Genomic DNA, 16485 nt, shown 5'->3' on the forward strand with positions numbered 1-16485 from the left:
TGCTGAATAAAATGTACAACAGTGCGCTGTACCCCTCTCCTTCTTGTCCAGTAAAACATTTCTGTGCCTGATGGAGGGAAAAAAATCATACAGACCCACATATGGAACTTATTAGTGTGCTAAGAGAAGACTAAAGCCAAGAGAATTGTGAAACTAGGGCACCGATCCACAGAGAGATATTAAAAAACCTGTTGAAGTTAACACAGGGTGAAGTGAGGCTGTAATGTTGTTTGGACAAAGTGTACATGCACTGTAAAAATGATTTCAAAGGTCAAACAGACCCGGGAACACTTTCCATAACACCCGATGAACTTGTTACGTCATTAGAAGAATGGCATCTACGCTAATATTAGTCTGCTTCATTCTTATTCCGAGGTCATCATAGCCACCTGGATCCAGTTCTTATCCTGACCAGATGGTGGATCATCAGCACTAGAGACGACCACAAACAACCCTAAATGTCAGCAGAGACCATGACAACTAGATGAGCCCGAGAGACAGATCCCTTGCGAAGACCTTGTCAACTAGATAGTCATCGGCACAAATCCTCAGCAGAGACCACGAGAACCAGACAAGTCCTCTGCACAGACCCTATGGCCAGCTTCAAAGGAACTGGATAGATGTTCTGAGTGATGCCAGTCCACAGCCTGACTTGTGTTGTAGCCTGGAATTAAGCCACGCCATGCTGGTTTCGTCTGGCCAGAGGAGAACTGGCCCCCAGACTGAGCCTAGTTTCTCCCAAGGTTTTTTTCTCCATTTCTGTCAACGTTGGAGTTTGTTGGAGTCTGTCACCTTTTGTCTTGCTTAGTTGGGGACACTTAATATTTGGCAGTATTATCAACTTGATTGTACAGACACTATTGGATGAAACTGAACTGAGCTGGATGATGACATCACTGAATCAACAATGAACTGACTTTAACCGAAAAATTGACTGTTTACTTTTGTCCTCGTTACAGCAGAATTTAATTTGCCTTTTTTTCTCTTTTTGCATGATTGAAACACTATTTTCCTGTTTAACACTGTAAAGCTGCTTTGACACGATCTGCATTGTATAAAGCACTATATAAATAAAGGTGACTTGACTCAAAAGTTATGTTACCTATTCATGGGTATATCCGAAACAGAGGTCAATCATGATTTGTTTTGTATAATTTTTAAGTCCATAATCTCAGCATTATTTCACAGCTTTTCATGGTTTTACAGACAATTGCGATTAAGAACAACAGTATGCAACAATAAAATGTAGTCTTTTTTTTAATTTTTTTATATTGTCATCATTTACTCACCCTCATGTCGTCCCAAACTTGTATGACTGTCTTTTTTTCTGTGGAACAGAAAAGAAGATATTATGTTGATAACTAAACCGTTTCAGTTCCCATTGACTTTAATTCTATGAGCAAAATACAATGGAAATCAATGGGAACCAAAACTGTTTGGTTACCAACATTCTTCAAAATATCTATTCAGAATAATAGAGCCACCCAGAGAGTGGTTGAGATCTTTGAGACATTTACCATCTTTTACAACAAGGCCTGCAGCATCATTCAGAACCACGTTTATTCAATTCAAGTTTATTTGTATAGCGCTTTTTACGATACAAATCGTTGCAAAGCAACTTTACAGAAAATTAAGTTTCTACAATATTTAGTAGTAGCTTATCAGTGGTGGCTGTCAGTTTATGTACATATGGCAGAAATGTACGGAAAAAACAATCAAACAGACAATGAACACTATTAACAGCAATTATTATATGATGCAATCAAACTTATAGCAAAATGTGGTAGGGAAGGGGGCCCACTGGCTGCAAGGAAATTATATATATGTTTTAATAATTATTTGAGTATATGGGAATTTGCAGCAGTGGCAACGGCATTTTGTAAACAAACTTACACACTCATTTTCAGCGATGCCCTGGTTGTAGTTTATAGTGAATGGTTCAGTTTAAGTTTCCCCCACACAGTTTGTATAGTTGGTATGTTCCATGTATTCCACCGATATAATAGCAGAATACACAATGCATGTGCTCTGAGGGGTTGGCATCATCTCTTCTCAGGTGTTCTGGATCCAGACTGAAGCTTGTGTAAATCCTAGTTATGTGGCAAAAACAGAGAAACAAATAGAGACATAATTAGCGTAGCTGCTGTTCCAACCAAGCAAAATTGATTTGTTTAACCCAAGCTAAAGAATAATAATTCTGTAATCGTTTATTACAGCTATAGTCTGTTCTCGCATCCAATCCCAGACACATCTTGCTCTAAAATTGCCCATAGATTCATTAGATTGTCTAATATTAGACTGTAAGTGGAATAATATACAGTCAGCTCTGTTGCGATAATGATCAGTTGACTGTACATTATCATATATCATACATTAGGTAATTACGTAAATGAACATGCAATATTGATTCAAATTGAAATTATTTGATTATATGAGACGAGAGATCGCAAAGTGAACTTTTGCACTCTTGCGAAAATGTTACTAGTTCATAATGGATACATACACTCACTGGCCACTTTATTAGGTACACCTTGCTAGTACCGGGTTGGACCCCCTTTTGCCTTCAAAACTGCCTTAATTCTTCGTGGCATAGATTCAACAAGGTGTTGGAAACATTCCTCAGAGATTTTGGTCCATGTTGTTTCATTTCATTGAAGAAATGGGAGAAATGCTTTCATGGGAATGATGAAGAACAAATGCTGCTTTTGCCTTTGTCGTAAAGTGGCTTTCTGCCCTGTAACACTCTTCAGCTATTCAAATCCTGCCTGTATTGTGGTTAGACTTAAGAGTGAAATTAAACAGTGCATTGACAATACTAGGACTCCTCTAACACCATAAGTGGCCTCAGTGCAGTCAAAGCAGAAATCTTCATCAAAACCCCCACTTATGTAGAGTTACTGCACTGTTTTCAGAAGGATTATACTCGGGTTGGTAAAAACAGCACTAATTCATAGTGTGAGAAGAAAGCACTAATTCATAGTGTGAGAAGATAAGAGTCTAAGAGGGATTTATGATACTCTTTTTCTTCATGTTTTCTCTATGTTTATGACACTCCTTTTCTCCATGTTTTGTGAATAATTTTGTCTTGAAGTATCACAGAGTATGATGAATCTGGTCATTTCAGGGTTGCATTGAAAAAGTTATACATGATATTTAGGAGTTTTTCTAAAACTCTAATAAAACTAAAACTTAATAAAAATAATTTTATTAATTTTTTTTTTTTTTATTGTATTGTCACTTTTGGGAAACAAGGATGTATGTCTAAAGGACATGAAATCACATGAACATGATTTCCTGAAAGCTACTGACCGCTGATGAAATTGAACCATCTTTTTTGTCTAATCAGCTCTTTTCCCACTCATTCCCTTATTCTTGAAAGAAAAATCAGCATTTTTGTAGTGACTCAGTTAAACTGAGTTGGAATGTACAATTTTCTTCAGGATACATCTGTTATGGTCTCCTGACACAACTCGGGTTTATTTTACTGCCCCTTTGACAAAACCACAGAACTTAAGAACAGCATGACCTTACAACACAGGATATCGCCCCTAAAACCTCCCGCTTCAAACATATGCCTGTACAGTTAGAGTAGATGCTGCATTAACATACCAGACAGTGTAATCCCTGTTAAACATTGTTGTTTTGACTGCACTGAGAATAGAGCATTGGTACTAGTTTCTCAATTAGCAGATTTTGACTGGTATTCCTCTTTGAGTATGGACTTGAAATGGAGCATACATAGGTGGGGGCAGAAGTCTATCATCTTGAACATGCTGAACGTGTATAAATACAGTACCTATCCTGTGTGTAGTTTCCACTTCAGAATAAAATAAATAAAAAGATAATTGTAACATTTCTCACAACTGCAACTTTATTTCTCCTAATTGCATAATTTTTTTCAAAATGTGACATGTCTCACAATTTGACTTTGGATCTTACAAATGTGACTTTATTTCACATTGACTTTGTGACTTTTGTTATTTGTTATTTTAAATGTAATCTCACAATTTAAAAAATAAATAAATAAAGAGTACGTTTTAAAAATGTTTTTAAATCTCTTATGTTCAACAAGGCTGCATTTATATGTTAAAAATACAGTAATACAGTAATATTGTGATTTTTGTATTTATTTACAATAACTGTTTTCTATATAATATATTATAAAATTATAAAATGCAATTTATTCCTGTGATGGTAAAGCTGAATTTTCAGCAGCCATTAATTCCATTCTTCAGTGTAACATCATCCTTCAGAAATCATTGTAATATGCTGTTTTGCTGCTCAAGAAACATTTCTTATTATTATAAATGTTGAAAACAGTGGCACTGCTTTATATTTTTGTGTAAACAGTGATACATTTTTCAGGATTCTTTGATGAATAGAAATTTCAAAATAACAACATTTAAAAAATAGAAATCTAATAATGTAACATTATAAATGTCTTTATTGTCACTTCTGACCAATTACATCTGTTACAGTTATATCTGTTACAGTTTACATTCATTGGTTTATCTAGTCTGAGCAGTAGCGGACAAGACTAGAAATACCACAAGTGCTGAATAAGCATGCGGATAATGTGGGTGGTCTTCCACAAACCCACTTAAACAACACACACACACACACACACACACACAGAGAGAGTTTCCCCACTGACCTCCATTCCACAGGCTGAATTCATGCAGGTCTGACAGCAGTAACTGTGAGCACGTGAGCTTCAAGCAGCTGGAGGGGGGCCAGCTGGCCAAAGTAAAACAGCATGAAGGGTCCTCGGGCCTACAGAGAGGCATCTGGGAACTATTAAAACTGGTCAAAAACAGTGATGGTGTTTGCCACACAGAAAAATGATTCATTATAAAATGCATTATCAACAAATACATTATTTCACTATTAAAACTCTCCAAAGGCAACACAGAAAGAGATATTATTTAGGTGGCAAAATTAACAGTTTAGAAAATGCAATTCAATAGCTCTTCCGATACGATTGACCTGTTTTTCAGTTCTCTCAGCTGCTCACGTCTGGAACTGTTTTTGTTCATTATATCTTCCTTATATTTATTTGATTAGGCTATTTAGTCAGCTATTGTTACAATGTGTTAGTTTACAGTTTTTTTTTTTACCAATTGCTGACATCCCTTTGTCCTATCTGTGGTCACATTTTCAAAACTCTACACACAATTAGCACAACATCGGTCTGTTGTGACCATATCATTAACACAATTCAGGTTGTTTTCACACAATATTCAGTCAATTAACACGTTTCTAAAATGCTTAAATTTTCTTTTCACACAAGACCATACCAACATCATGGATCTTTCTTATCTTTTTACAAATGCTTAAACACAGCATGACAGAAATGAAGACCTAATGTTACAACATTTAAATATAGTGTAAAGCCTCTATACTTCTGCAACAACAGCAGCTCAAAAGTATTGAAAAAAATCTCTCTATATGAAATATTGTAACAACTGATAAGCATTTTTAAGTAACAGATCACTGAAACATTTAGAAATAGCTGATTCCAGTCTCAGTTGGAGGAATAGTCAGGTGTTGATGCCCTTTCCATTACATCAACATAGAGTAAAAAAAAAAAAAAACTCTTTGAATTGGTTTTGTGGATGCAGAACAACACAAAGAATCAGAGAGAGAAAAAAATAATGCCTTGGAGAGGGAGAGGAATAGTTGTAGGAAGGAGAGGAGTAGTTGGATCAAAAAAAGGGAGAAGAAGAGATAGGGGAGAGGAGTAAACTGGATTATGCATTTTTTATGTTTGTTTGTTTTCCCCCTTACACATGTGGAACCTATGAAAGCTTATTTCTGCCATGAAATATAAAGGGTAAGGGTAATTGTGACTTTTTTAAATCTCACAATTCTGCCTTTTTTTCTTGCAATTGAGAATTTATCTCACAATTCTGATAAAGTCTGAATTGCAAGATGGAAACTCGCAATTCCAAGAATAGAAGTCCAAATTGTGAGATAAAAAGGTCACAATTACCGTTTTTACTTTTTTATTCTGTGACGGAAACAAGCTTGCATAGTAACCAAAGGCCATATATGTTGGAATTTTTTGTTGATGACTAGCATCAGCTACCATGGGGCACCATCCACATCCAACCCCCACCCACTGGACAGCAATTTCAATCAAGGTTCCAACTGAATTTCTGCATGGGGACCCTGTTTTTTCTATTGTACATTCTATACAGTAATGATTCATTCCGTTTTAGACAGTATGTGGCCAAGAATGAACACATTCAACACTTAAAAATGTAAAATGGGTTTCAGTTAAAGGTAACTAGATTACAAAAACAATGGATTTTTATATTGTCTATATGCAGGTAGAACTGAAACATGACAAGTAATTGAGTTTTTGTAAAGCCATCAACTGTTTGTATTTTGACAGTCACTGTGCTATGATTGACTATATGTGCCTATTGGATAGAAAAGTAGTGCTAATGTTTTGACCGAATGATTTTGAATCGGGTTCGCTGTGTTTTGATTGAGTTAGTATGTAGAAAAAGGTATTCAGCATTTTGAAATGTAGAGTTTGTATTTATTTAACAAAATGTGGTTTTGGACGGAAAATTAACTTTTTGGCTAATTGTGTGATCTGTTGCTGTGTTAAGAGTTTAGAAAAAAAGTACTTTAAGTATAAGTAAACGCTTTTTTAAAAATCCTTTACTATTTTGGAACATGATGAATACCCTGTGGTAATTATTAATACACTACCAAAAAATAAAAATAAATAAATAAAAATAATTAACGAATGCAAGAATGGAAAAAAATGCCCGCAAAAATCCACGAAGTTTAAAAAATGTTTATTCATTTCATCCCATTACTACATAGAATGGAGAACAATCGTGTGCCTGGCAGTGATGGAGTAGGAGCGGTAGGACATCTAGCGGTAAAAACGAGAAGTGCAGGCTGGGACTGAAAGACGTGTCTTCATTTGAGCTTCAGTTCACCTGACTAGCACCGTCTGAGGTGTTTGTGGCTATAATATACAGCCATCGGCATGCATGGTCAGGGTTATCATTTAAATAATTTATTCAGTAATAATTCAAATTTTCTGCGGAAACAATTGTATCAAGAACATGTTCAACATATGCATTTTCTAAGTGGTCTTACCAAAGAATTCAGCCTAGCTCAACTTCAGTTAACGTTCGCTCTTTCCTCCTACCCAAGATCACATTTTCAGCCTCGGTTTTTAGATATTGTTGTAAACGTTGTTGTGAACACCTGAAAAACTGTCATACAGTTGAAGTTTTACAAAGCGTTTGCCTGACGAAATGTAGTTTGGTGGCGTATTCACCTTGTAAACGCAGTTTTATCCAGGGCTGACTCACGCAATTGACACTTTTCTCACGCCACACGTCCATTTTCTCACGCAGTAGCAGTTCTCACGCTTAAGTTGAAAATGTAATTATCGGTGATTTGCATTGGTCACATTGGCATTTAAAACTATTCAACATAAACTCACCCTTCTGAAAAAAATTAGATGGCCAGGCTGGTTTTTGTACCATGCTTGCTAGTCAACCAACTAGAAACACCAGCGTACCATTTTTTTTTTTTTTTTTACTGCACCGTCTCATAGAATAAATTAGGAACATATATAGTACACTGTAAAAATGCAAAGTAAAGTAAAGTAAAGTAAACCAGTGTTTTTACTGCTTCAGAGGGCATTATATTCGTGGATGAAAGTTCTAGTGTCAGTCAGCGGCCAATAGATGGCAGTATTGGCCTTCGTCTTCAACACGAATGTGTGACACGAAATCTAATGAATATTATTATCTCAAAGCAAACCATATTTCATTACTACAAAAACAGTATTTCCTTTCTGTTTACCTACGAAGTAATAATAAAAAAAAAACGCTATAGTTACAATTCAAGTGGAAAAAAGAGAAATCATTACGTTCAGCGCATTCCTCCTCATCAAATAGCTGTTGTTTTAAATTCCAATCATAAAAAAAAAAAACGTTTCTTAGACATTAAAGGCATGGAACACCATCGCTGTAACTTGGTTCTTGAGGAAGTAAACTTGAAATGCTGTTCATTTGTCGGACAAACCACTCGTGTCTCCTACCAGGACAGAGCGAGACGCCAGTCCCTTTGACTGACGTTCTCGTCCGCCAATCAATTGAATGGATGTGTGGCGAACCTCCAATCACAGCAGAGAAGGGGCGGGGCTTTCTCGGAATAGTCTCTTCGCTATTACGTCATGCGCGAACAGCTGGTTCGTTGCAAGAGCTGAAAATGTGGACAAGCGTAGCGATATAAAAATCGCGTCCGTGCCGTCGGGGCGTAAACAGTCAGTTTATCACGATGTGGTGGCTGGAAGGGCTTAGGTCGGGGATGGGCCGTCTGGAGATCCTGTTGCTTGTTTACACCTTGCTCTGCTCTCTCGGAGGTGAGTCGTCCAGTGAGGGTTGAAGTGCGATCTCTATCTTGATGCAGTGGAGCTGTCCTTTGTGCTGGTGCTGAACTACTTCACTGAATGGCTTGGCCGTAGCCTGTATAACATTCAGCGCTAGAGCACTTTGGCCACCCAGCAGGTGGAATGCGTTTCTGCTTTGCGCTGATGTCTTATTTGTCTTATTAATGTTGTCCTAGGCACATCCCCGAGAATAAAGCACGGACTACACTGTGCTACATTCTTGAGGAGCTTCGCGCGAGAAGTGAATGCTTCTTTATGTCTAGCAAGACTTCTATCATAATCTCGGGCTAAACTGAGAGCAAAGTAATTATGTATCACGTTCCGTATCGGAACACACTTTATTGCCTTATATCCCTAATGCACGCTGGCCTATATTGTTTTAACTCAGTTTTATTCTATTGTAGCCAATAATCAGTTTTAGCGTGATTCCCATAGAATCAGAATCAGTTGCCGTTGGGAAATATGTAGGCCAATTATTGCTTTTTAATGTTAGCGTGTAAGTCTCGAGACTTAGGCTACCTCTAGTCATCAAACGCTTGATTGCGCAAGAAGAGCGCCGAGTTGTTTCTTGTTTATCTCGAGATGCATTTGTGTAGATCGCATCGATAAGGAAGTTAATCTGGCTGCCAGAGCAAGACAATACCTTCGCTGCGGTGCCTGAAAGCGCATCTGATGGATGCTGTGCTGCTTTAGTGTCAGCTGTAGCTACTTGAGCTCCGACACTGACTTCACATCTCTTGCTGTTCTTAAGTACGACAGGAATAACAGGCACTGTGTTCTTCGCTGTCTTTTGAACTCTATTTAAAAAAAAAACTTTATTCCAGTATACGGCGATGATTGTATGATAATGAACAGTAGCACACATCACAAACCTATATAGTAGAGTATTATTATATATTTGCTGGTCCTTTTTGGAAACGTTACAAGGTTAGTGTGCAGTTATTTGTTTAAAAAAAAAAAAAAAGATATTGGCGAACTTAACTTGTATTTAGATTTTTTTACACTGTAAAATGTGTTATTATTATTATTATTATTATTATTATTATCATTATAACATTTTTTTGTTTTTGTCATATATATATGCAGCAATTCTTGAAAATCGATTTTTTTTCACTCTTTATTTTGTACAAAACTGCAGAACATGTGCAACGAGAAAAGTTGTCTATTGTGGAAAATGTTTTCCATTTCCTCCAGTGAATACCTTTTTCTTTTTTATTTGTTTACTTTACTTACTGCAGATGAGATTCATAATGCATGAGCTATTCATAAACATCACCTGATTAACAGGGCACCAAACACTTTGCAAGGAGACACGCCAGTCACTGGACTTGGCTGCTCGCTCGCATTGATCACAGTATTGACAAGCGGCAGGAACAGAGTGATGCTCTGAGGCTAGCACAAAGGAGCAAGACCAATGAACCATCCAGTCTCATGGGAGAACGAGTCAGAGCAGACCAAAGAAAACAGTTCAATGTGACAGACGCAGACAAAGCTGGGCTGAGACTCAGTGAGTGAGAGAAGAGTCCCTTAGCCTACCGTTTCTGTCTCTGTCTCTGTTGTTCTCTCTGGAATCTGACTGTCGCTCTCACACACTCTTAATGTTTTGACCGGGTTCGATCTGATCCTCTGTCCTTTTTTTTAAACTGTTGTGTCAACACGTTTTTCTGGTCAAAATAATTAGATACATTGGTATATCACTGAATATCAGTATCTATCTATCTATCTATCTATCTATCTATTGACAGTGTGTGTTTGTGTGTAACAAAGCTTTGTAGTATTTTGAGTGGGAGATTGACTTTTATGTTAAAATGAAGCATGCTTGTGAGATCCCATTATGCTGAGATGTGACCCGTGAAGGGAAGCTTTTCACTGAGTTTTAGTACATTACTTAACACTCACATTTACTGTGTAAGTAGGTGGCATGCTATTATTGAGTCGAACTCAGTTTAACGTATGAGGATGGCAGCTGCTGTTAAGGCAGCACTGGCTCATCTGTACCAACAGCTATAGTTTAGATGTTGAATGACCAATTAAGATTTATTCCTGCTGTGAAGCCAATAGCTTAGTTGTGATGTCAGTTTGTTGGCCAAACCAGCTAATTTGTGCTGGGAATTTCCTGTCGGGTTTTACATTTATGTGTTTAGCAGATGCTTTTATCCAAAGCGACTAACAAAAGAGGAAAAAAGCAATTAGTTTATATATATATATATATATATATATATATATACTGTATATATCTGTAAAAAAAGTCTGTGGTTAACATTATTTGAAGAGACTTTCATGTTTTGTGTTATAGCTTAAATAGTGTAAAAAATGTTATTTTTTTAAAAAGTTGTAAATAAAACAAAGAATATAGGAGTGTTTATTTGTATATTCTACTTTGTTTACTTGTGTTACTTGCTTTTTCTTTGTAATTAATTTTGAAAATTACTTTTTTCCATGCAGTCATTCCTTAAATATGAATTATGGAGCCACTGTGTTTTAAAAAATGTAAGTTGTTAAAAGCCACAAAGGATGTTAATTTATGTACTTAACAAATTGGACAATTTGGAAATTCTTTATGTTTTTAAATCACACAACAAGCTTTTATAACTTTTAGGATTTTTAGCAAATATCAAATTAAAAGATCTTATATAGCCTAGTTGTTACTGCAATGTTGTAAGAAGCCTATTTGTTTATTGTTTGTTTAAAAATACTTTGATTTTGCCATGAAAAAAGCTGTTGATGCTGACAACAATAATATACAATAAAAATAAAGAAAAATAAAGAAATTCATTTTCAAAATTCACTGAAGTTATGAATTTGTGTCATTTATGTCTCTTTAAGTAATGCTAACTGTTTACTCATAAATCAAAACCGGTATTCTGAAAACCCATCGGAAATTCCTGAGGAAACCCATGGCTATACTGTACTTCCTGTGCTATACTATACAAATATACTATACTTATCAAATATGCAAAATTATAAATGTCTCTTCAGTTCCTTTGTGTAAGGCCTTATAGTATATAATAGGCTATATAGCCAATGACTACTAACATTTCGTATGAATTTGAAATATTTCACAAAGTCTTCATGCCTTTGCTTTACACTCCTGTATAACACAGCACAAACATTGGCTCCATCAGCTGTCCCCATGCAGTGACGCATATCACTTTTACTCACAAGCAAGTCCGAAATCAATTAAAACGCTGCAAGATGAACAGCGCCACAACAAACCCGCAGGGAGATTTAGGGCTTCATTACTTTGCTCAGTCTGATGAATGCACGTCACTGCTCTCTGATTGATGCGACACCATCGCATAATTCAATATGCACCGCACCAAGATGCTAATCTCAAAGTCTCCGGTAACTAATGGAAGTCTGCTTTTGTGATGTCTAAATTGTTGAGCACTGTCAAAAAGTTCTTCAGATGGTTGAGTCATGTGTGCATCCGAACTGTGGGAAAATCTTACAGTCAGTTATAAAGATGTGGGGAAAAAAGGATTTATAAATAATAAATGGAGCCCTGGATAAACTCTTGAGATTTTTACACATGGAAACCTTCTAGCTTCTCTCTCTGTTCCTCAACATCTTATGATTGGGGCTTCTCCCTTTATTGAGAATAATGTCCTTAGGTCTGTTGCCTTTTATGTAATGAATGCTTAAATCAAATTCTTTTTACTTTGCCAGAGAAATTGCTAGAAGAAAAGCAGTAATCTTCTTCTGAATGTAAGAGCACAATGTGTAGTTGTTAATTGGCACAACCAGACAAAAATCAAAACAAGCTCTTTGAAGTTATATTGCATAAAAATATAATTGCCAGAGAAAGATTTGTGAAAATGGTCACACATGATATGAGTGATTTCATGTTAAAACAATCTTGAAATTTGTATATTGTTGAAAACTGCAGTGATAACTAATATGTTTCGTGCTTAATTTAACATACAGATGGTAGAGTTGCTTTAATCAGGTTGAGTTCAGTACAACATGATATAATTTTACTTTATGCATTTAGCAGACGCTTTTATCCAAAGCGACTTACAGTGAATTCAGGCTATACATTTTTAGCAGTATCTGTGTTCCCTGGGAATCGAACCCATGACCTTTTGCGCTGCTAATGCAATGTTTTACCACTGAGCCACAGGAACATATCATGACTTAAAATGTGCTCTACTGGTTGAGAGGCCTGTTGAAGGGATAAGGAGCTTTTTCTACCTGATCTGACACTTAAAAATGAACTGCGTTGGTGTAATCTAATGAAATCTGGTTAAATAATTTAGATTTTGGTTTGTAACTAGACCTATTCATTAGATGTCTGTCCTGTGTATCATTGCGTTTCACTTGATAATGTTGAGTTTTTATATTTATATTTTATATAAAGATTTGTTGTATTTAATATTAAAAAACAGCAGAAAAGTTACTGTATTCACGTGATAATGTCATAATGTAGGTTCATTTATCTTTCTGCTCTATTTATTTATTTTTGCTCATAACCTCAAACGTCATTGCTTGCTGAACATGTGCAGAACAAAACCTGGAACTAAAATCAAGACATTTTCCAGGGTCACCAATTGATCATTTATACTATTTAGCAAGGATGAGTGATTACGATTGTATCATCATCGTGGAATAATTCAAGACACTTTTTCCCTCCAGTTTGTTTCAGAAACCTATGAAATAGCTGACAGCTCTAAAGATCAGTTTGGCTGTGAAAATAATGTTCAGCAATTTCGCAATACAGTAGTGCACAAAACATCATTAAAAAAAGTCCACCAAATAGGTGAAATTATGTTGTATAACGGAGTCATTGACAAAATGTAATTGCTAATCACTGTTCAGCAGTTTGTTCGACCAACATTGCATGTTTGTACATTGCAGTCCTGTATATATATGCAGAGAACACACATACATATAATATGCAGAGAGAGGATAAAAACACTCACTTCTATGACTTTCAGGAAATACAGCAGGTAATTGATGAAGGCAAAGATGTTCTCGGTTTTAGCGTATTGGTGAAGATTTTACGACTTGGGCTTTATTATATCTGTATCAGACACCCTGTTTGTCATTTATTACTGCCAAGCTATCTTTGCCATGAATCACTATAAGGAACGCAAAAAACAGTCAAAACCAAAACAAATTATAAAGCCATCCATTAACTGACACTGACTGCACTTGAGCAAGTGACAGCTGAAGTGATTCTAAACGCTTTCGAGCATAACACCAACATAAAGCGTATTGAGTAGAGAGGAGGATTGCATTATCAGATTGCATTTGTTTTGAGTGCCACCTTCTGATCCAGCAGCTTTATTCAATTTAAACCAGCAATACTCTTCTCTCTATTGTTGGAATGAGAACACAATCGGTGCGATGTACACGACACAGAGGCCCGTGTTCCACTCCAGAGGGCTGGTCTGTCATCCTCTGCTCCTCTCTGTGTGATTTTGGCATTAGGGCCACTTTACTAATTGCACTCGGCTCGACACATCCGTACCCTTACTGAGTCACCAACTGCTACTAGGGGAAAAGAGCTCTTTATCCATCAGGATCTCTTCTGCTTTCTTTTTTTCAATCACACTCTCGTTCCCCATGACACTATATCCTCCAATCCACGCGGCTTGCTGTGAAAGGTTACCGCGACACATTTCTCTCATCCTCATGCAAACATTAATTAGCGGAACCGCCTGAAGAGGAAACTTCTCTTTTCTATTTCGAAAGGCTCTGTTCTTGATTACAGAATGTGTTGAGTTCAACAGCTTACAGAAAAAAAAAAAAAAATTCACGCGGCTTGCTGTGAAAGGTTACTGCGACACATTTCTCTCATCCTCAAGCAAACATTAATTAGCGGAACCGTCTGAAGAGGAAACTTCTCTTTTCTATTTCGAAAGGCTCTGTTCTTGATTACAGAATGTGTTGAGTTCAACAGCTTACAGAAAAAAAAAAAAAACCATTGAAAATCGTTAACGAGCGGCTTCGCTTTTCTGTTGTACAGAAAAATCAGCACATTCCGAATTTCCAATTCGCGTAAGCTGGGTTTTTTGTGATTTCTCTTTCAGTTCTTCATGTTTCAGATGAGAAGGATTGATGGGAATTAGGAGAGATCAGGGCCATTAGGAACACTAATCCACATGTAATCCAGCACCAGCCACACTAAAGTTTCCTCTGGGAACTTGTGCTACTCTTGGTGGGGAAAAAAAGCACCTGCTTTTGGTCTGCATAAGAGAGAAGGACATGGTGACAGAGTGTGTGTGTGATTATTAAAGGGATAGTTTGTTTTAAAAGTGCGCTCAGTTTTATTAGAAACAGATGAACAAGATTCTGGCAACGTTTTATTACATTGAATGTTGTACATATCACAGCAGTTCAGAAATTAATTGTCCGGTGAGGAGGTCTAAAAGGTCAGTGCTCTATTGCGTTTGAAAATAGAGTACACTACACTAAACCTTACCCTAAACCTAACCAAATGTGAGATAATAATCCATTTACTGAAGCAGCCATGCCATTTTAGATCGCTTCTACAAGTCTTAGCGCTCTTTTATCATGACTCGTGTTTCACGAGACTGGCAGGGCAATCCCAAGAGCAATGCTATACCAGGCGAGCTACTGAGCAAGTTTACTATACGTCTGAAAAGCCATAGATAGATCTGGTTATATAATGCGAATGTCAAAATGTATTAGTTTACGAGTCATGTACTATGGTAAAAGTGTTTTGGGCTCATAACATAGTATTTTACTAGGAACTGCATGAAAATAAGTGTTTATTTTTCAATAATTTGCTCTTGTAATCATAATTTGTGTGAAAAGGAATAAAAGTTGTTGGTGTTTTACTTCTACTAGTGTTCATTTCAGTTGGAAACTGCAGTGGATTTTATGTATAGGTACATTTTTGGAGTTTTGCAAAATGTAGGAAGTAGGACGTTTTTCCAATGAGCCTATGTTAAAACCAGTTCCTGTCACATTTTTCATTAGGATGTCTACGAGTCATACTGTATATTTACTCTGAAACAGAGAGAGAGGAAGCAAGAGGGAGCGTAAATATGAATGCTGAGAAAGTGACAAGGACAGGAGAGAGAAATGGAGAGAGACGAAAGCGAGAGAGTGAGGCTGACAGCAGCTTTGCCTATGGCCATACAGAGCGGCCGGTGTGCTGAGGAGCCTGTTTGCGCAACTGAGGCCTGACGGATAAAATTGCGGACGGATCGTTTGGATGCTGAGAGGAGGGGAACAAGTCACAGAGAGAAAGAAAAAGCAGAGAACTTTTCTGCTGTGTCTGCTAGCGCAGTAACAACATCATCCATCATTCCTCTTATTATCATTAATTATTATCAACGCACCAGAGGCCCATTTACATCAAGCTCACAGAGAGGCAGAGAGGGGATTCCTACACATTCACAGAGCTGCTGCAGTCTGTGTGTGTGCGTGTGTGGGCGAGCATCTTTTTTGTGTCTGCCAACGGTGTTGAGCTTATTTCCAACTGGCCTAGTCTGGGCAGCGACATCTCGGAGTGTGGTATTTTTGGGCCTTTTCTTTTTTTGGGAAGTAGATCAAGAATCGTTCTGGAATCGGATCGTGACTCCCAGAATCGGATCGGATCATGAGGTGACTAAAGATTCCCACCCCTAGTGTTTTATTACTAACATTTAGTCATTGTCATAATTATAGATCTGTCTTTTGAGCAATTTTCTAGCAGTTTTATGGGGTTTATTGGTTTTTGTTAACTTTTTAACACTAACAATTGTATTCAAGTGCAGTTTGTTTGTGTGATCATCATTTTTCAATCATTGGCCATCATATAATTTCCATGTACACGACTCTTCTTTCCAAAATATTACTAAAAAAGAATGCTCATCCAGGCTGCATTAATTTTATTAAATAAAAGATAAAAAAAATGTAAAAGTCTTTGTCAATTTAATGCATCCTTGCTGAATAAAAGCATACCAAAAAAACAAACAAAAAAAAAAAACTTACTAACCCTAAACTTTTGAATGGTAATGTGTGGACATGGGGCAATGTCCTCATAAGTCACCTTCTCCTTGTAATACCTATGTCATTATACAAATTTGTGTCCTCATATGTCA

General features: G+C 36.8%; 1 protein-coding gene across 1 annotated transcript in view; it reads left to right on the top strand.

The window, feature by feature from the left end:
- Positions 1-8236: 8236 nt before the first annotated feature.
- The window catches only part of LOC107719930 (transmembrane protein 8A-like), a gene marked incomplete at its 3' end in the record, with an annotated part of 67897 nt that continues 59648 nt past the window's right edge, over positions 8237-16485 (top strand). Inside the window, exon 1 of the mRNA XM_016527484.1 lies at positions 8237-8401. Within this exon, the coding sequence (XP_016382970.1) occupies positions 8317-8401 (85 nt within the window). The remainder of the gene's footprint in view (positions 8402-16485) is intronic.

Source organism: Sinocyclocheilus rhinocerous, unplaced genomic scaffold (genome assembly GCF_001515625.1).
Source record: "Sinocyclocheilus rhinocerous isolate Xijiao unplaced genomic scaffold, SAMN03320098_v1.1 scaffold4226, whole genome shotgun sequence".
Lineage (NCBI taxonomy): Eukaryota > Metazoa > Chordata > Actinopteri > Cypriniformes > Cyprinidae > Sinocyclocheilus > Sinocyclocheilus rhinocerous.